This window comes from Peromyscus eremicus, chromosome 19 (genome assembly GCF_949786415.1).
Source record: "Peromyscus eremicus chromosome 19, PerEre_H2_v1, whole genome shotgun sequence".
In the NCBI taxonomy this organism is placed as follows: Eukaryota; Metazoa; Chordata; class Mammalia; order Rodentia; family Cricetidae; genus Peromyscus; species Peromyscus eremicus.
In genome coordinates, this window is record NC_081435.1 from 1,371,079 (window position 1) to 1,391,794 (window position 20,716).

The 20,716-nt window shown below is 40.5% G+C and overlaps 1 protein-coding gene across 2 annotated transcripts in view; it reads left to right on the top strand.

Annotated features, from left to right (window-relative positions):
• Positions 1 to 18,689, top strand: part of Mib1 (MIB E3 ubiquitin protein ligase 1) — a 115,864-nt gene extending 97,175 nt beyond the window's left edge. Inside the window, exons 19-23 of one of the 2 annotated variants that reach the window (XR_009375257.1) lie at positions 56 to 169; positions 4,310 to 4,410; positions 7,837 to 8,008; positions 13,612 to 13,716; positions 17,493 to 18,689. Coding sequence is in view for 1 of the 2 variants with exons in the window: in XM_059246268.1 (XP_059102251.1) it covers positions 56 to 169; positions 4,310 to 4,410; positions 7,837 to 7,977 (356 nt within the window). In the remaining variant the exon portion in view is untranslated. Of the gene's footprint in view, positions 1 to 55; positions 170 to 4,309; positions 4,411 to 7,836; positions 8,009 to 13,611; positions 14,353 to 17,492 lie in introns of those variants that run through there. The other variant, XM_059246268.1, reaches the window with a different exon arrangement.
• The last annotated feature ends 2,027 nt before the right edge of the window (positions 18,690 to 20,716 follow it).

The following is a 20,716-nucleotide window of genomic DNA, read 5'->3' on the forward strand; positions in this document are numbered from 1 at the left end:
AAGGCAATATTGTTTATGTTGTAGCTAAAGAAGCATCCATGTTACTCATTTTCAGACTGTGCTAGCCTGATGAAAAAGTGTGTGCAGTGCCGGGCAGTCGTTGAACGAAGGGTGCCTTTCATCATGTGCTGTGGTGGAAAGAGTTCGGAAGACCCCTCTGATGATATCTGTGAGTGTCTTTCTTGCTGGCCATACCTCCCAACTTTATACATACTACACTATGCTGCTGCCTTGTTCAATAAGAGTTGGATTGACAGAGGAGCAAGTATGTTTTTTTTGGTGTTTTCAGTAGTTATAAGAAATGTAAAATTAGATTTTTATTTAGTTTGTGGTATGCTTATATAGACTTTCCAAAGATGTGTACACATTTGTAATGTGTGTATGTGGGTACATGAAAGCCTCTGTATGCATGTGGAAATCAGAGGACAACTGTATGGAGTTGATTCTCCTCTTCAGCCTTTACATAGGATCTGGGATCACACTCAAGTTGCTAGGCTTATGGAGCAAGCACCAAGTGTTTTTAACACCGAGCCAGTCACACCAGCCCAGCACCAGATGTCAGAGACTTTGGAATATGGAGAACCTTTATGTTCTTACTTAAAGACTACTTTCTTTCTGTCTTAAAGATGAAATTTAGTGGTTGTATATGTGTGCCCACTTCTGGGGATCAGATTAATTAAGCATATACTCTACCAATTTAGAGTATCTGGAAATGGAGCACTGAATTCCAAGTTATTTTTTTCAGCTTACAAACGTATTCACTTGGTTCCTTTGCATAGCAGGCTTACAAGACCATTTACGTGGAGCTTATTATGTGGAATAGTAATTATTGGGACAGAGAAGCTGGATTGTAACCCAGACAAGGAGAAGGCTGAAAAACTTTGTTTTTCCCTTTTATATCACGGTGCTGGTAAAATCAAGTTACTGCTTGCTCTAAGCAGGCCTTACCTGTTGGACTTTATTTCCAAAGGCTTCAGTAATACAACTGTTTAAAGTGGGTTTTTTTGGTTTTTGTTTTTCTTTTTGGTCAGTGTTCTGTTACTGTGAAGAGACACAGTGACCACAATTTTTTTTTTTTTTCTTTTTTCTCAAGACAGGATTCCTTTGTTGCTCTGGCTGTCCTGGAACTTACTCTGTAGACCAGGCTGTCCTTGAGCTCACACAGGTCCTGCCTCTACTGCCTCCCAAGTACTAGGATTAAAGGCATGTGCCACCATACCCAGCAACCATGACTACTCCTATAAAGGAAAGCATTTAATTGGGCTTTGCCTACAGTTTCAGAGGTCAGTCCATTATCATCATGGTGGGGAGCAGGCGGACGTGGTGCTGGAGAAGTAGTTGAGAGTTCTTTATCCGTTTCCACAGGCAGCAGGAAGAGAGAGACACAGGGATTGGCTTGGGCTTTTGAAACCTCAGAGCCCACCCCCAGTGAGACACTTCCTCCAACAAAGCCATACCTACTCCAAGGCTACACCTCCTAATCCCTCTCAAGTAATGCCACTCCCTGATGACCAGGCATTCAAACATATGAGCCTATGGGGGTCATTTCTATGCCAACCACCATAGTTAGTGAGCTGGGTCAGCAGGTAAAGAGCTTACCATGTAAATCTGATAACCTGATTCAGTCCCTGGAGCTTATGTGAAGGTGACAGAGAATGATATCTTCGATTCTTGGCTTTGTAACAGATGAGGAAGAACATTGCTGCACACACCTCTAACACCTTCACAAATAGAGAAGAATAAAATTCCCAGGCATAGGTGTTACCTAGAATAAAGGGCCAAGGATGTACAGGGCAGGACATGTAAAATCAAAGAGCCTTTATCATAGCCTTCTGAATTTTTCAGATCGTTAACAGTAAGGAAAATCTTGACATAAAGAAAGGAGAGTCGGTCAGGCTTGGGTGGCTCATGCCTGTAATCCCATTACTTGATTACCTGAGGATTACAGTGAGTTTAAGGCCAGTCTGAGCAGCCGAGTAAGACTATCTCTAAATAAATAAATAGATGAATAAATAAAGTTAAACTGGGTGTGGTGGCACATACTGCTTATTATTATTGTTATTATTATTATTATTACTATTATCAGTTATTTTTATTCTCTCATATATTACATCTCAACTGCAGTTTCCTCTCCTTACACTCCTCCCTCTCCCCCAGATCTGTTCCTCTTCTGTTTCTCTTGAGAAAAGAGCAGCCCTCCCAAGGATATCAGCTGAACATGGCATAACAAGTTACAATAGGACTAAGAAGAAGCCCTCATATCAAAGCTGGACGAGGCAACCCAGTAGGAGAATAGGGTCCCAAGAGCAGGCGAAGAGTCACAAACACCCCCACTCCCACTGTTAGGGGTCCAACAAAACCCAAGCTGAACAATCACAGCATGTATGCTAAGGATCTAGTTCTCAGACCCATTCAGGCTCCTCTGAATCCCTGTGAGCCCTGCTTAACTGATTCTATGGGCCATGTTCTTGTAGTGTCCTCTGCTCTCTGGCTCCTACAATTCTTCCTCCCCCTCTTTAGTGGAGTTCCCTGAGCTCCTCCTAATGTTTGGCTGTGCGTCTCTGCATCTGCTTCACCATGTTTTTAATCCTAGCACTTGGGAGTCAAAGGCAGGCAGATATCTGAGTTTAAAGCCGGCATACTCTATATAGTGAATTCCAGGGCCAGGCCAGAGCTACATAGTAAGACCCTATCTGAATAATCATGGTCATTGTCATCATCATCATCCAAGTATAGTGGGTGCTGCCTGTAATCTAAACACTTAGGAGGTAGAGGTAAGAGAATCAGTTTATGGCCAGCCTTGGCTACGTAGAGAGTTCAAGGCTAGTTTGGGCAACCTGTGTAGTGAACCCTGTCTAGAAAGAACAAAAGGAAAGAAGATGCATTTTTTTAAGAAGTCATCTAAAAGATTAGTTAATACTCCTGTAGTAACTACTTTGCTCCGTTTCCAGTGGCCCACGAGCAGAGAATAGGAATATGTACGTTTGTGAGCTTGCCAGAGGAATCAAGTAGAGCCTTGCGAAACTCAGAAATTCTCGTTGCTGCAAGCCTCTCTCTTCCCCACCACTGCCTTTTTTTTTTTTTTTTTTTTTTTTGCGGGGGAGACAAGGTCTTGCTGTTTAGCCCAGACTGACCTGATGACAATATTCCTGCCTCAGTCTCCTGAGTGCTACAGTTGCCATCCTGTGCTCCCATGCCTGGCTTCCTCTATTTCTTCTTTTTAAAATTATTTTAAATTATGTATGTGTGTGTGCAGGTGCCCAGGCACAAAGGCCAGAGGCGTTGACTCCCTCTGGAGCTCTAGTTACTGGTGGTTGTGAGTCATCTGATATGGGTGCTGAGAACTAAACTGTGGTCCTCTGCAAGAGTGTTGTGATCTCTCAGCCACTCTCTCTACACACACACACACACACACACACACACACACACACACACACACACACCCGTCTTAGTTAGGCTTTCTATTGCAGTGAAGAGACACCATGGCAACTCTTATAAGGAAAACATTTAATTGATGGTGGCTGGCTTACAGTTCAGTGGTTCAGTCCACTATCATCATGGCGGACATGGTGGCATGCAGGTAGACATGGTGCTGGTTACATCTTGATCAGAAAGAAGGCAACAGGAAATGAACTGAGACATTGGGCAGTATCTTGAGCATAAGAAACCTCAAAGCCTGCCCTCACAGTGACACACTTCCTCCAACAAAGCCACACCTCCTAATAGTACCACTCCCTATGAGATTATGGGGGCCAATTACATTCAAACCACCACACACCCCAAATCTATTTCCTCTTGAAGATTATAAATGAGTGTTGTCTGGATTTCACTACTGTATCTTTTGTCTCTCGATGTCGAAAAAAATTTTTTAAGAAGACCTTAAGAATAATGTTAGCTCTCTCCACTCCTTTCTTTTCTTGTAGAGCTTACAGAACCCAGGTCCTTGCACATGGTGTTCTGCCACCAGTGAACTTCAACCCCATGGGTTTGAGGGGTTTAGTTTTTGTTCGTTTGGGGTGTTGGTTGGTTGGTTTCCTTGTTTTGGGTTTTTTCGGTTTTGGTTTTTCAAGACAGGGTTTCTCTGTGTACCCCTGAAACTCACTCTGTAGACCAGGCTGGCTTTGAACTCAGAGATCTGCCTGCCTCTACCTCCTGAGTGCTGGGATTAAAGACATAGGCTACCACCACCCAGCTCAGTTTTCTTTTTTTTTTTTTAATAATTAAAAGTTTAGAAATATGTCAAAAAAAAAAAAAAGAAATATGTCATTATGTCAAAATAGTAGTAACTAAGGTTTTTCTTAACTTCTAGCAAGTGGGAATATTCCAGTGCTGCAGAAGGATAAAGACAACACCAATGTCAACGCAGATGTGCAGAAGCTGCAGCAGCAGCTGCAGGACATCAAGGAGCAGGTACTGTTTCTATCCCACCACCCAGTGCTTCTTACTGTGCCACTTAATGCATGTCTGCCAGGCTGCTGGCCTTTTCTCATAGGCACGGTCTGTGATAGCAGATCAGTGACTAATATCTGACTGTGACAGGAAACGTACACAGACGCCAATAAACATGGCTGGAAAAAGCCTAAAACCCGCAGTGAGCTGCCTTTCAAGCTAGTTTGAGGAGTGTGGAGAGATTGTTGGTGTCACGTAGAAGGCAGAGTGTCTGTAGAAGGCAGAGTGTCTGTAGAAGGCAGAGTGTCTGTAGCACTCCTATGCTGCTGCTGGGCAGAGATGTCACTAGACCTACGGGGAGAACACTGAACCTAACAGGCTGTTGTCTAGGACTCTAGACCTGGCGGAAATCAAAGTGTTAGAACCTGTGTGGTAATTTTCTCTGCTAGCAAGAGGCAGGGGGCAAGTTTCTAGAACCTGTTACGAGAGAATGTTCAGGTTGTGGATTTCTGAGGTTTGTGTGCATTTCTATATGTATATACTTAATAGAAAATTAAAATGTATATATGTATGTGTGTGTATATAGAAAAACAAGAGAAAGGTAAGTGCAAAATTCAAAATGGTGTTCATCATTGAGAGGTAGACAGGGGAGAGGGAAAGGTCTCAGAAGGGACTTGAGAAGTGAGAGTAGCGTTCCATACATCAAACTGGGTATTAGTTACATTGTTATCTCCATTTTATACAGTATTGACAAAGTACTCTTTTATCTACTCAACATATATCAAAGCAAGAAGATGAAAAACAGGCATATACTACATGATACCCCAAGTCTTGAACCAGGTGTAGTGGTACACTCCTCTAACCCCAGAACTCAAGAGGTAGAGTTCAAGACCAGAGAGACTTGGTCTCACAAACAGCACAGCAAAAGGAACAGGAAAGCAAATCCTCGTTTGTCATCCTTGCTGTTTGATAGGGATTTAATTGCTTCAAAGGCTCAAGCAGCAAGAGTGTGGGTGAGGTTGGTAGTTACATCACTGTTGCCAGCCAGTTGTAGCAGTCCTTCATTCCTAGTTTACTGTCTGAATTTACCAGACACAGTCAGTGGTTCTCCACCTTCCTAATGCTATGACCCTTTAATACAGTTCCAAAAGATAAGTGTGGGTAATGGCAGAGTGGTAAAGAAACTCAAAGTACCTTAAATAGACGTATGAAAATGACACAAAACAGTAATGTTTAAAGAGTAATAACATTAGAAAAGTATATTCAATAGTGAATTTACTGTGTATGTGTGCGTGCGTGCGTGCGTGCATGCATGCACCTGTGTCTGGTGCTGTAGATCACTGGGGCCTCAGACATGGCAGACAAACACTGCAGACCTAACCCCCAGATTTCAGTTTTCTCACACTCAGCCGTGATACATATTGAACCCTGTTATGGATCAACGTTACTTATTTCTAGAGCTCATCATCCTAAAAATGTTTATTCTTACTTAAAAATTCATACCACCACAGTTCATCACTAAACAATTTAAGCACTTGTAACAAAACTAACTTTTTATATGTGGATGGAATTTCTTGCAGGAATCTTCCTTCAGGATGATCACAGTCTAAAGAAACATGAATGATTCTCTTCACTCATATCCCAGTCTTTGTCTTATCCCCTTGTCCATGTCCGAACCCCCTCCCACAGTCTTACCGTGTAGCTCATGGCTGCCTTTAGCTCCTGGTCCTCCTACCTCAGCAGGTGCAGGGATTATAAACACGGATCACTTGACCCTGGTGCTTGCTTGACTGGTTTAACTGACAAAATCAATTTCATATACTACTAACAACTAACAACATATCACTCTTAAAGTAACAAATGTGTTTCCTTTTGAAATGCAAGTTATTAATTACATAGAATTCTTTTTTTTTCTTTCATTTATTTATTTTTGTGTTGGAATGAAAGCTAGAGCCTCGTAAAAAAATGTTAGGCAAGTTGACAACCACTGAGCTGTATCCCCAGCCCAGATATCTAGAATTCTTGAAAATGTAATGGCACAAAGCTATTTTAATGCCACTAAATGGGGCGGGGGGCTGACTTTGTAAAATTCCAAAGATGTGACTCCCCCCCCCCATTTTGCTTTTTTGGAACTTCAAGATAGATGTTTGGAAAGGGATATGTTTAACAATTTACACCACAGTTTTTTCCCTCAGTTGTCTGTGGTGTCATCAAAGTTACTAGCTATATTGTCATAGACTTGCAGTCTCGTGTAGTAATCCAGCCATTCCTATTTTATTTCTATGTTGGGAGAGGGAAAATTCATAATGAAGTGTTACATTAGAGTAAAATGGGCTTTTATTAGTGTAAAGTATATTTTATGGATAAATAATGACTTTCTACTAGAGAAAAGCACATACCTAAGTCTTGAGAGCAGAGTAGTGCTGGCAGAGTGTTTGAGAGTAAGAAGTCTGGGGCTAGAAGTTCCAAGCTGACATGTCTTGACATGAGTACTAGCAGGGCTAAGGAGTTTTATATCTAGCATAGTGCCTAGCAAGTGCTCTCAGCTGCATACCTGCCCCGCACCCCACTTCAGTACCATACAAAGGCACTGGTTACCTGGAGGTGACATCGGCTTCAGGTACAGTGGGGCAGCTTTCATCCATTGCCTGCTCTCTGATTTATTACCATTTATGTTGTGTGTGTTTGTGTGCAAGAGTTTATGTGCATCTTGTACATGCAGGAGCCAGTGGAGGTAAGATCCCCTGGAACTGTGAGCCAATATGTGAGTTCTGGGAACCAAACTCAGGTCCTTTGCAAGAGCAGTAAGCATTCTTAACCTCTGAGGTGTCTCTCCAGCCTGTACTATATTTGTTTTATGTACTGCCTTTATACTGTTTTGAAAGAATAGCTAGTGTCTATTTTGTAGGGATGACGTTTTATTATAACAATTTTTGAACAATTGATTTTTTAAATAACTAATTTACTTTTGAGCTGAGTGTGGTGGCAAACACCTTTAATTCCAGTACTTGGGAGGCAGAGGCAGGTGGATCTCTTATGAGTTAGAAACCAGCCTGGCCTACATAGTGAGTTCACTAGCCAGGGCTATATAACAAGACCTAGTCTCAAATCCCTCCTCAAACACACACACACACACACACACACACACACACACTGAAAAATTTATTCTCAAAAGCAATAGATTAGAAAATTAATGATATAGGGGCTGAAGAGTTAGGAGCACTGGATGCTCTTCCAGAGGACCTAGGTTCAATTCCCGGTACCCACATGGCAGCTTACAGCTGTCTGTAACTCCCGTTCCAGAAGCTCTGACACCTTCACACCAATGCACATAAAATAAAAATTAAATTATTTTTAAAAAAGAAAATTAATGATATAAAAGAGTTGTTATGTTGCACTTAAAGTATCAAATGGCTCATATTTACGCATTGTCTCATTACATTTCAGACAATGTGCCCTGTGTGTTTGGATCGTCTGAAGAACATGATTTTCCTCTGTGGCCATGGAACATGCCAGCTCTGTGGAGACCGAATGAGTGAATGCCCAATTTGTCGCAAGGCAATTGAACGAAGGATTCTTTTGTATTGATTAAGAAACACAGAGTGTTTTGTTAGCTAAAGTATGTGATCATGAGGTCTTAGTAGGTTCTAAAGCTAGTTGGAAGTTTAATCTAATGGGTTAATTTGTAACTTCATAATTTTTTATTAGAATGTAATTAGACTGTATATGTACCACCATCACAACGAAAACATCATACAGTGTTTGAAATTGCTGATTTTGTGTATGTGTGTGTCTGTGTGTCTCTGTGTGTCTGTGTGTCTTAAATATGGAACATCAAATCCATGGTAATTCATAGGAAATCTACTTTTGGCTTCAAAGGGGGAAATCCTTTAAGGACCTCCTTTCACATTGGTTTTCATTCGTTTTTCTTTTTAAATTTATATGTATGTTAAACCTTAAAAGTGACTTACAAGGTCAGTACTCCTCCATGATTTCATGATTTCACATGGTGAAATGACACAGCTATCCAGAAGTCCTGTGGGAGGTGAGTGGGCAAGTAGAACTGTGTCACCTGTAGTAAGTGGTAAGAGTACGGCAGAGGTGCCACGTGGCTGAGGCAGTCCTGAAGGGAAGATGGTATTTCAAGATAATTAGAAATTATCCAAATGACTGTTTCAGAATTAAGTCCGTGGAAGTATGTGCTAAAGAATAATGACTTTACCTTGTTTTCTAGACTTAAAAGGAAAATTGACTAGCTTAAATAAATGACCAGTTTCAAAATCAGCAGCAGACATGAAAAGGAAAAGCAAAATTCGAGTGAGAACTGAAGGCTAGCACAGGACAATGCAAGCACACCCCCTACCTGACCGTTCCTGCTGCACTTCTTGTATTAACTTGTCACCGTTTGGATCAGCCATTTGCAGAAAAAAATCTGTGACACCTGACCTGGGCTTGATCTAATCAGTGCACACACAGCATCCTGTTTGTGCCTCTGAGGTCTGCTCAGCAGGGTTATGCTTTATTAGAGGCAGCAATCTTTTCTTCTGTGTCTGTTAATTCTGACAGTATTATGGATTCTATCTTCATCAGAAGCCTTACTTCCACTCTCTCAGATAGTAATTTTTTGCTATAAAGAACATAGTTTTTCTTCATACCTACAGATGAATATTCTTTAAACTGCCAAGGATAACTAAGATACAATAAATAGCTTAATGTCAGATACTAAGAAAAGGTTGCAGGGCATTATGGAAAAGCATGTGATTACATGTAGACTTGGGAGGGGGCTAAGCATTTTATCTCCTTTAAATGAGTAATCTTTTTATCTAGCATAAGTATACGCTTAAGTGTTTCGAGATTCCTCACTGCTAGATTATAAAAACATAAGCTGTTTACAGTAGTGTCTACTATATACTGTGTATAAGTATATACTGTTTTAGTGTTCTTTGGGGGTAGTTTTCCCCCACATTTGAATCTTGCTAGCTTATTTCTGTCTTTCTGCTGTAGCAACTCAATGTGGGAGAGCAGAGTGTCCGGCCTGGTCACACCTGGCTGTGGTGGTTTACCTGCCACCGCCTTTGCCAGGCCTCCCTCGCGGTGAGCTCTGCCGGCTGTGTTGCAGACTCAGCAGTTCCATGTCTGTGTTTAGCTGAGCAACTGCTATATTTCTTTCTTTTGGTTTTGAGGTAGCATCTCACTATGTAGTCCAAGTTGGCCTGGAACTTACTGTGTAGCTCAGGCTGGCCTCAACCTCATGATTTTCCTGCCTCTGCCTTCCAGTTGTGGGATTATATGATGGGGACCCCACCATGTCCAACAACTATTAATCATTTTGGACAATACAGTTTTTGTTAGTTTCAAATTAGGAATGTTATGCTATGACTATTTAGCTATGTAGTTAGGAACCAATGAGGCCATTTTCTAAGTATAATTTGAAGTTTTTGTTTTTTTTTTTAAAAAGATCCATCTGATGATACGATGTTTACATAAAGAGACGGACTATCTTCTTGCAGACTTGGAAATAGCAGAAATGAGGATCTTTTCTTCCTTGCCATAGGCTGCCCATTGGGCAATGAAGGATGGCTGCTGCACACAGTCTGCCAATCCAAGAACCTGTGGGCCATAGTTGAATCTAGCTTAAGTCCTTTTCTCTGTCTCCTGAGCTGCAGTGCTAAAGCTTGTGTCTGTAAGGGGACAGGCCTTCCGGCTAGCTCCTAGCTCAGTCTCCATGTTAGAGCACAGCACACTAACTTCTGTGAGAGAAGCTGGAAAGTCTCTAGTGCTGGGACCTGTGGATTTCTCTTTGTCACTTGGCTGTTTATTTTACAAATAGAGGATGCTCTTCTGTTCATGTCTTCAGGCACCTGAAATTGTTGTAAATTTGCTTGGGTTTGCAGGAGACGGCAAGAGCAAGAGCTGCCTCGGGCCAGTGACTTTCCTCCTCACTCTCTGGAACTGCTACCTCTTAATCTCTTTGCAGTACTTGGCCCATTGGGTATCTCTCTTCCTTGCTTCCCAAACCCCTCTTCCCTGTGCCTCGGAACAACTCTTACTTCTCTTAGGATTATTTTTACAATGACACACATTCATTTTTTTTTTTTTTTTTTAAAGCATTGGGCTTCAGGGGCTTGATAGGAAAAGGTCAGGTCAGTGTCTTAGCACACTTAGAGTTCACACTGCAGTTGTTTGTGTCATTTGTGGACAATAACACAGGGTTCTGAGGCACTGTTAGCATTCCTGCTGGTGTTTCAAGAGAGCTTCTGGGAGCAGTATTTGGAATCCTTTTCTGTGCCCCTTGCCCCACCACATTTCCTCCTTTACTCAGCTCTAAATACGTACAATTTACCAGACGGTGCTAGCACACTTGCATTTGTTCACATAGTTTAACATCCTTATCTATGCTGTGTACATACGGAAGTTCATTGGGAGCAAGGTTTTCAAGAGAAATAGTTTATATTAGTGTAAGAAAATTATTCTAGGCAAGTGTTTAGTTGCCCAAATTATGCTTAAGGTATTTGTAATTTAATAATGGCAAATTAACTAGAAGTCTACTGAAACATAAAATTAACTGGAAATAACTTCTTAAATTTATATTTTTGGTGATTTTAGCCTGAAAGAACATTTTATTTTAGAATGTTGAAATGCATGCTGCTTAAGATTTGTCTATTTCAAAATTCAAACCTTGCTGGGTCATTTTTACACATAGGAACATCCTGGGTAGTCATATGTTGCCTGGTGGATGTTCTTTGTTTATTTTGAATTCTGGACACTTGTGAACTAGGAATAGTTGAACTTGTGAGCTAGGACAGTGCTGGATGGAGCGGAGCTGGTTTGGGACATGGGCAGTGCAGCAGACAGGAAACAAACAGGAAGCACAGGAAGAAGGAGCATCGTGAAGGAGTTGCTGCAGCCTTAGTGGAGAGGGCATAGTTTATTAAACAAGAAAAGAGCATCTATTAGGTCAGGTTTTCATACGTCTTGACAGTTGTTTTGTAAATAACAGATTTTAATACAGCTTGCTTTTTTAAGGTCTAAAAGCATCTATCCTTACAGAGTGTCTGAAATATTTATAGTAATAATTTGTATAAAAACTGACTCACAGGATACATTTTTTGGAATTTTTTTTTTAAATTGCATTGAGAACCACATAGACGGTTTGTTATCCTGACTGCTTCTAAATGTGCAGGTGAGCAGTGTAACTCCCACTCACTCTGTTGGGAAACAGCTGTGGAATTTTATCCTGCACAGCTGAAATGCCACACCCATCAGATACTCCCCTTTTCCTTTCCTCTGTGCAGTAGGGTTCTGAGTACATAGAAAGCAAACATTCAGGTTGCTGCGTAGTCATTTGTGTTTGCAAGATCTAAACTTAGGTAGACATCAGGGCCCTGAAATTTGAGGGAAGGGCATCTCTCCCCTGCCGTAATTGTTATTTTTACATGTATGTTAATTGAAAATGTTTATTATTTCATTTTGAGCCAGAGGGGGCAAAATACATTTAAATATGAGAAATAAGTTAGCTTTGGTTTTGTACTAAATTGGGAAGGTAATAGATTTTCACAAGTAATTTGTGCCTTGTTATAAATGTCACTTGTCATTGAGTCTACCTGTCAAATATCACAATACATTTTTCTTTCAAAATGGCGTCTGATTTAACTTGCTTGAATATCACATAGGAATGCTTACTGACATTACTTGAGAATCATGTATATCCTTTTGACTTTAACACACACACAAACACACACATACACACGATAGCAGTATTGATAATTACGGTTATGTCTTTAAACATTAAATGTGAGGAAGCTGTTTAATGTTGTCTCGTGTGTGTGTTGCTTTACTGCAGTGAAGGAGAAATCCTTTGCACTGAGCTTCCGTGGCTGATTGAGTGGCTACAGTGGGGTCAGATTACAACATAAAACCATGAGTGCATAGTTCATAGAGTTAAGTTGCTACTTTGGCATTTTCTACCTCTTTTTCTGTCAGAGTATTGCTTTTCTTCCCCTTCTAGCGTCTCATCTTGTTTGTGAGTGAAAAGGAAACAACCCGAGGTTAAAGTTAGATTTTCTGTTTCTGAGAATTTAAGCAATAGGTGCAGGAAAAGGGACCTGTCATGTTAATTTGGTGCCTGAATCTAAAATTATGAATTGATGTGTGCAAACTGTCTAAGAAGGATAATAGTGCTGAGTATTTGAATCATCCTGTATAGTTCTCTTGATTTTATTTCATAAACATGACTTCTTTCCTCAAAAGCAAAGTGGTCTTCTAATTTTTTATGAAATAAGCAAAGATGCCACTTTGTCTAAGTGTACAGTTTCAGGAAGCTCCTGAACGTTCTGACTCAGGGCTCTTTAACAGTTTAAGCAATTATTAATATATTTTGGAAACTCCATCTGCATAATTCTTCAGTGCCTTGACAGAATTATTGACATGGCAACACTTAAAACTTGGTCATAGGCAGCCTTCAGTGCACCGGGTCATGGTATGCACGTTCCTGATCACACTGCTAAGCATCTGTGATAGCAGCTCTGCACGTGTGCTGGGTTTGCATAATTCTTTAAGGGAGTGTTCTATATTTGCACTTGATACTTGGTTTTTGCTTCTGTTTTTTAAAAACTGATTATTCAAGGCCATGGCACTGTTAGAAGAAAAACGGTGTTTGCTGTCGGTGTGCAAAGTCACCTTAAATAGCTGTTGGGGAAAGGGCAGGGCACACACTGTGTGTCTAGTACAAAAAGAGGATCAGTTCGGGAAGCAGATCGTCTTCCTCTCAAGTGGAAACCAAACCAAGCCAAACCCTTCGTTAGTGGTTCAATTAAAAAATTAGTTGAAAGGAAATCATGAATTGCATGTCATTCTTACTGCTGATCTGTGGACTAAATGGACGTTTTTCTGTCTCCTTCAGCATATGTCTGCCATCCTAAGTACGGTATATTCAAAAAGGAGAAAGCAGGTTGACTCAGAAGTGTTTTGCTTTGTATTTTTTCCAGTTCTTCTTAGCTTTCAATGTTGGAATAAATTTAAGTCTTGTTTATGGATAAAATTTCTGTATGGAAAATTATTCTTGCTTATTAGCTTTTGTTTAAAAAAAAGCTTAGTAGCAACTAAGCTTTTAAAAATAAATGCAAACATTTACCATTAATAAAACTTATGGTGTAATATGTTTTTCTCTGATTTTTTGGAAGCTATTCTTTCTAATAATATAAATGAATTTTTATTTTTAAGGCATTTGAAAGCAAATCTCAGTACATCAAAAAAATCCTATTATTGGAAAGAAAATTACCATATCTTTGAGAAACAAGGACATCTCTCTCCAAGTCAATATAAGAAGTAAGCATCCACATCTAGAAGGCTCCCATTGTGAGTGCTCACATGACAGGAGCCTCTCTGTCCAAGGGTCAAAGAAGCTTTCATATTTTAACACCTACTTCTTCAGGATTAAGATGTATTTGGAAAGTACCCTGAATAGAATAGGCTTGATCAAAAAGAACCAGACAGGAAGACTCAGCCTGTCTCTCTCTATATATTTTAAAAAGCTTATTCCTCTTCAAAAGTCAGGTGTGTGTGTGTGTGTGTGTGTGTATCACTTTTTATAAGGTAAGTATTTTACAGCAATGATGTATCTCCCCTTTTCAGTGTTTTATGAGTAATCAGTCATTGAATAGTTTGGGGGTATTTTACTTTAAAGTTGCTAGACATACTTGTTTTTTACCTTGTTGAGAGGTTTTCTGATTCCAGTTTAAAAGATATGTATCCCAAATGTCTGAGAGAAAATTTCAGAAACAGAATCTTTTGTTTAATTGATAAAAGCACATGTGTTCCAACTTTAAAACTGTGAATTTATTTTGGATAACCTCTAATTAATTGTATTTTGTGTTTATTTTTATTACTGTATAAGCAGCTATCTCGTGGTAATATTTTTATTAAATTGAAACTCTAGGTTTAAAATAAAGACATTTTAGAAAATCTGCTTTATATTTTTATCATTGACAGTTAATTCATCCTTCACATAGGTTAAATTTTATCAATATTTTATAGCACAGCATTTCTCAAACTTTTAATGATGCTTTTTACAGTAGCAGTAGGACTTCAGAAGATACAGTGAAGCAGGAGGTAAAATGGAAAACCAAAGCAGTTCCTGTAGAGAGTATTTGGCTAATGGTTTCCCCATTTATAACCAGGCTAATAACTGATAAGCACACTTTTATTCTCCTCAGAACCAACAATAATAATACTAAAGATAGATGTAGGAAGTAGGTATAACACCAGACCCAAAACAGAGCCCATCAGTGAATGGATAACATGTCAAGAAGACTAGTTGGTGGATGCTGCTGTATGATGCCCTGAGGGGATGCTTTTGGTGTGCCTTGGATAGGCCCTTGCATTCACAGAACCACTTTCTAAAAGACAGAATTTTAAAAACAATGTATTTTTTATTTTCACCTCTCACCAGTATTGACATTGAGCAGAACATTAACAGTTTAGAAAGACCTTAGCTTAACAGACAAGCAGTCGGGGTGAGCCTTTGCTTTCAGATCCTATCACAGGCAAACCATTTGGGAAGGACTGGAGAATCACAGCCTGCCGACACACCCAGGAGTAGACTCCTGTGGGAGCCAGTGGTGGGTGAATTACTACAGGCTTAGTCTGGACAAATCTAAGAGGTGGAACTTGAAGGGAGGGTACCGTATGGTTGAGCTGAAGGCCCCATCAGTTCTTGCCTCAGTGGTAGAACACTTGACTGATATGTGAACCCAGGTTAATCCCCAGCACTGGAAGAAGAAAAAGAAACAGAAAACATACCATTAGTCAGCTGGATGTAATTGACATCTACAGCATAGTTCACTACCAACAGCATAAGTCACATAATTCTCAAGCTCAAATGGGACATTTAGTAAGGAAGATGACATTTGGGACCTTCAAATGTACTTACTTAATTTTAATGACACACCATATTCTCCCAGACCACAATGGAATTAAATTAGAAATCTAGAGAGATGGCTTTTTTTTAAAAAAAAAAAAAGACTCAGTTAAGTTGTTGGTGACTAAGCTACACACAGAGGTCAAAGAAATCTCAACAAGTGGAGCCTGTTTTGGATACTGGGTATGGTGGCTTACACACCTTAGGAGGTGGAATCAAAAAGATCTCTAGTTAGAGGCTGGCCAGGTGATTGATACATACATACACAGGATGATATACACACACAGGCACATATACAGGATGATTGATACACAGGCACCACACAGGCACATACACAGGATGATTGATACACAGGCACACACACAGGGTGCAGTGAATGCCCTTGGGAAACACTTATGGCAGTAGAAAAGGTCTGAACTCATCAAGCCTCCTCTTTAGAAAATTAGAAGAGGAACAAATTAATTGAAAGAAATACAAATATGAGCAGAGATTCTAAGGAAAAACAAAACCCAAATTGTAAATAAGAGCTTACTGGAGGAAAATTAATAAAATTAAGAGCCAAACCCTGAAATGATCAACTAAAGAGATTAGGTAGGTAGTGCCAATCATCATAAATCTCATGGACACTGTAATGTGGAAGTCAGTCATGGTATACCACCTATGGTCCTGGCATTTGCACAGTGGAGCAGAAAGATTGGTGATTTACAGTCATCCTCAACTGCAGAATGAGTTCAAGCCCACCTGAGCTACATGAGGCCCAGCTTAAAAAGAAAAATAATGTTATGAGCAACTATCTCTGAGTAATATTATATATATAAAATAATTTTTATTTTTAGTATCACTTAAATGGTTTCATTCCCTGAAAGGTATTCCCATCAGGGAGAACTAGGGAATCTGGATAACTATCAAAGAAATTGCCTTTAAAGCAACCTTTAAAAAAAAAATAGGAGCAGACCCTTTCATGCCAAATAAAGAAATTATGCCAGTTATCTTCCATCTCTTCAGAAGACAGAAGCAGAAAGAAGACTTAGTTTGTACGTGGAGTATCCCTTAGGGTTTTGGTTTCTCCAGCCTGACCTATGCATTCTATCAAAAACACTACCAACTTATTTTATGAATGTCGACAAAGTGGCTTCCAAGTCTATCTGGAAGAAGACAAAGTGTGAGGATTAGTAACACCCCCGATTCCAGGACTTAAGATGTGCACAGCTGAAGTTCTGTAGTCAGCCCAGATGCTCACCAGCAGATGAATGAATGAAGGAAAATGTTGCATGTGTATAATCCAACCACAAAGAAGGAAGTATCATTTGACAGAAAGTGAAAGGAGTCTGGAGATCAGCATATTGGGTGACAGATTCAGACATGCTGCAGTGTGATGGTTAATGTCAATGTGACAGGATCTAGAGTCACCTAGGACACACCTGTGAGGGAGTATCAAGATGATGGTAACTGGAGTGGCACTACTCCATGGACCTGGATCCTGGACAAAGTAAAAAAGAGAAAACCAGTCGACTGAGCAGTCATCAACTCCCGCCTCCTTACCGGATACAATGTGACTAGCTACTTCAGGCTCCTGCTGCCATGACTTCCCAGCCATGATGGACTACACCTCTCCTGTCAACCCAAATAAACACTTCCTCTCTTGAGTTGATTTTGCCAGGTATTCTATCACAGTAATGAGGAAACTAGTGTGGAGTTGGTACTGGAAAATGGGCCTGTGGCTGTAATAAACCTGACCATGTGGTTCTTAGACCCTTGGAACTGGTTTGCAGGAGGAATGTGGGAATTTGAAACTTTGGGCAAGGAAAGCCCTTGAATATTGTAGGCAGAGCTTACTAGGCCATTTTGATGGAAGTTTAGAAAACACAAATGCTCAGAAGAACAGCCAATGGAGACTTGGCTTGTGAGTTTCAGAGGGTAAGATCCCATGCATTGAAGTCTCTGCAAATTCATTAGAAAGGAAAACACAAACTGAGAATGGTGCTGAAGGGTTCCTAGCCCCTCAAAAGCAACTGCCTGGGGAAGTGTCTCTGCGAGATCAGCACACAGAAGCAGAGGCAGCTGTGATCCAAGGGAGTCAGCCCCCACTCCCAAATTGGCAGCAAGCATAGCATCATCCATGTGGTAGTTGTTTTGTAGGCATGGAGGATTAAAGAAGTTATCAAAGCTTGTCTCTCCATTCCAGGGAGCTGCTAGGCCAGGCAAGTCTTGAGTCCCTGCAGAGAATCTCTGAAGCCTAAGCTGCAGTGGAAACTCAGAACCGTGAGATTCACTGAAAAAGGCTGCAGGCATGGAGCAGAGTTGGCCCGACAGAGATACCATATGCTGAGGATGGCAGAACTGAAAGGGTGAACCTACCCAGACCATCTGAAGCACAGACAGACGCCAGACATGCAGCTGTAGAGTTGGCGTTTGCCCTGCTGAATTTCAGTCTTGCTTTGTCCCTGTTCTTTCTTGGGATAGGAATGTTTGTGCTGTGCCATTGTTTACATGTATAATTTCTTTATTTTACAGGAGCTCACTGTTTATGAGTCTCAGATGAAACTTGTTGAAATTGTTAAAAGACAAATGAGAACTTTTGGATTATGAGATGGTCATGAGCCTATGAGGATGGAAGTAATGCTTTGAAAGTGATGTGTTTGGGTATCAAGTTGACAAAGGGTAGAGTTGTGACGGTTAACATTTTCAACTTGACAGAATTTAGAATCATCAAGGAGACGTGCCTCTGAGAGATTATCTAGAATAGATTTGCCTCTGTCTAGACTAGATTTGCTTCTGAGCATGCCTGTGAGGGATTGTCTAGGCTAGATTAGCCTCTGAACATGCCTGTGAGAGATTGTCTAAATTAGGGCAATTGAGGTTGGAAGACCCACCTTTAACTGGGTGGCACCATTCCGTGGGATGGAGTCCTGAACTGAATAAAAAGGAGAAGTCTAGTTGAGCATCAACATTCTTTACTCTCTGCCTCTTGACTGTATGCAGTGGGACCAGATTCCTCAAGTTCCTGTTGCCATGACTTCCTAGCCATGATGGATGGTACCCTTTAGCCTTGAGTGGAAATAAACCCACCTTTCCTTAAAGTTACCCTTATTTTCAGATATTTTGTCACAGTAATAGAAAATGCATGTTTTTCTCTCCTATGTGAATCTAGAGTTAAATGTGAGCATGGACATAACAGGTAAGCAGGAGGGGCTGTTTGGGAGGAGGAAGCAAATCAGCAAGGGGGCAGGAGAAGGAGATTCGGGGTGAATATGAGCTAAGTGTGGTGATACGTGTGTATGGAATGTCACAGTGAAAGCTGGTTGTGGTAGGATACATCTGTAATCCCAGTATTTGGGAGGCTGATACAAGAAGATTGCCTTGAAGTCAAGGCCAGCCTGGGCTACGTAGACACTCTCAAAATACATACATGCCAAAGAACTAGTTCCCGAAACATGCAAAGTACTTTTAAAACTGAATAGCAAAACCTAGCTTTAATATAGGCAGAAATTGGGCATGGTGGTTTATGCATATAATCCCAGTACTTGTGACTGTGAAAGACATAACTAAGAAAAATGAAAAGAGGAAGGAAGATTGCTGTAAATTTGAGGCCAGCTTGGGCTACAAAATGAGATTCTGTCTCAAAAATAAATAAGTACAAACATATGGACAAAACATCTGGATGTCTCACTAGAGACATCTCACCACGCCACCCTGCGTCACCAGGGAGCTGCCACTTACAATATTGGTGTGCAAATTCAGCTCAGTGGTAGAATTACTAAGATGTAAAAAGTCGACAGTACCAAGTGCCGACAAGGAAAGAGCAGCAGGAGTTCTCACTGCTTCCTGACGGGAGTACAAATTGTATAGCACTCTGGAATACGATTTGGCAGTTTCCTATAAAATTAACTGTAAGATGGTCTAGTCAAAATTACCCAAAAAAACAGCGTGTGGATGTTTAGTTATAATTGTCAAAACCTAAATATATAAGTGATGTTTCTCAATAGATTAAACAAGTTAGTAAATGTATACAATAATCAGAAATAAAAAGAAATGGGCTATCTGGATATGGTGGTTTGAATAGGTATGGACCCCAAAGACTCATGTGTTTGAATGCTTGGCCTATAGGGAGTGGCACAATTAGGAGATGTGGCCTTGTTGGAGGAAGTATGTCACTGTAGGGAGCAGGCTTTGAGGTCTCATATGCTCAAGCTATGCCCATTGTGGCACATAGTCTCTCCCTGCTGCCTGCGGATCAAGATGTAGAACTCTCAGCTCCTTCTCCAGCACCATGTCTGCCTGCACACTGCCATGATTCCCACCATGACAATAATGGAATAAACCTCCAAACTGTAAGCCAGCCCCAATTAAATGTTTTCTTTTATGAGTTACCATGGTCAAGGTGTCTCTTCACAGCAATAGAAACCCTAAGACACTGGACATAAAAAATATAGAAGAGTGTTAGACACATCATCAAATGAAGGACACTGAACTAAGAGGTGAGACACTACATGATTCCATCTATCTGATATACAGGGAAAAGTCTGGCTATGGAGACAGTAAATATCTGTGGATGCCAGAATTTGGATGATGACCTGGATGAATAGACAGAACACAAAGTATTTATGACAGTGAACTTATTTGATATGGATACTGTAATGACTTGTAATATATTTCTTAGAACCATAAAGTAAAGAGTGTCCCATGGGTATGAAGATGACCTGGCTATGGCATCTCACCACATTGATTGACAGGTGGGTTTTTCCTTCTCTCATTGTTTGATGGGTCCCTCTTGAAGGGTCATACTTGATAGATGAAGACAGCCTTCCTGATATAGGAGGACCATTCCAGTCTAGTGCGAGCAACTGTGCCTCCCTGCAGCATCTTCTACTTAGCTCTCGAGAGTGAGCCCTCCCTCAGACTATGGACTCCACTAATAGTAGTTGATTAATATTTTAAATATTATTTATTGATTTTGTGTCTGTATATGAGCATGGAAGGGTCAGAGAACAGTTTAGTGGAGAGAGTTTTCTCCCACCTTTACATGGGAAACAAACTCCAGTTCTCAGGCTTGTGTAACAAGTGTGATTACCCACTGAGCCATCTCACTGGCCACTAGTGTGTTAATTTTGGTTCATCAAATGTACCGAATACACCACACTACTGCAGGATATTAACATTAGCAAATGATGCATGAGGCAGTGTACAGCAACTGTACTGTCTGGTCAACATTTTGGTAAACCTAGAACTGTTCTAAAAATAAATCTTTAAAAAACTTCAAGAGTAATTTTCTTACATAAAAAAGGTATGGATCTAGGTATGGTGGTACACACCTTTAACCCCAGTACTTGGGAGGCAGGGACCCAATGATCTCTAAATTCAAGGCCAGCCTGCTCTACATAGCAAGCTCTGGGACAGCCAGGGCTGCAG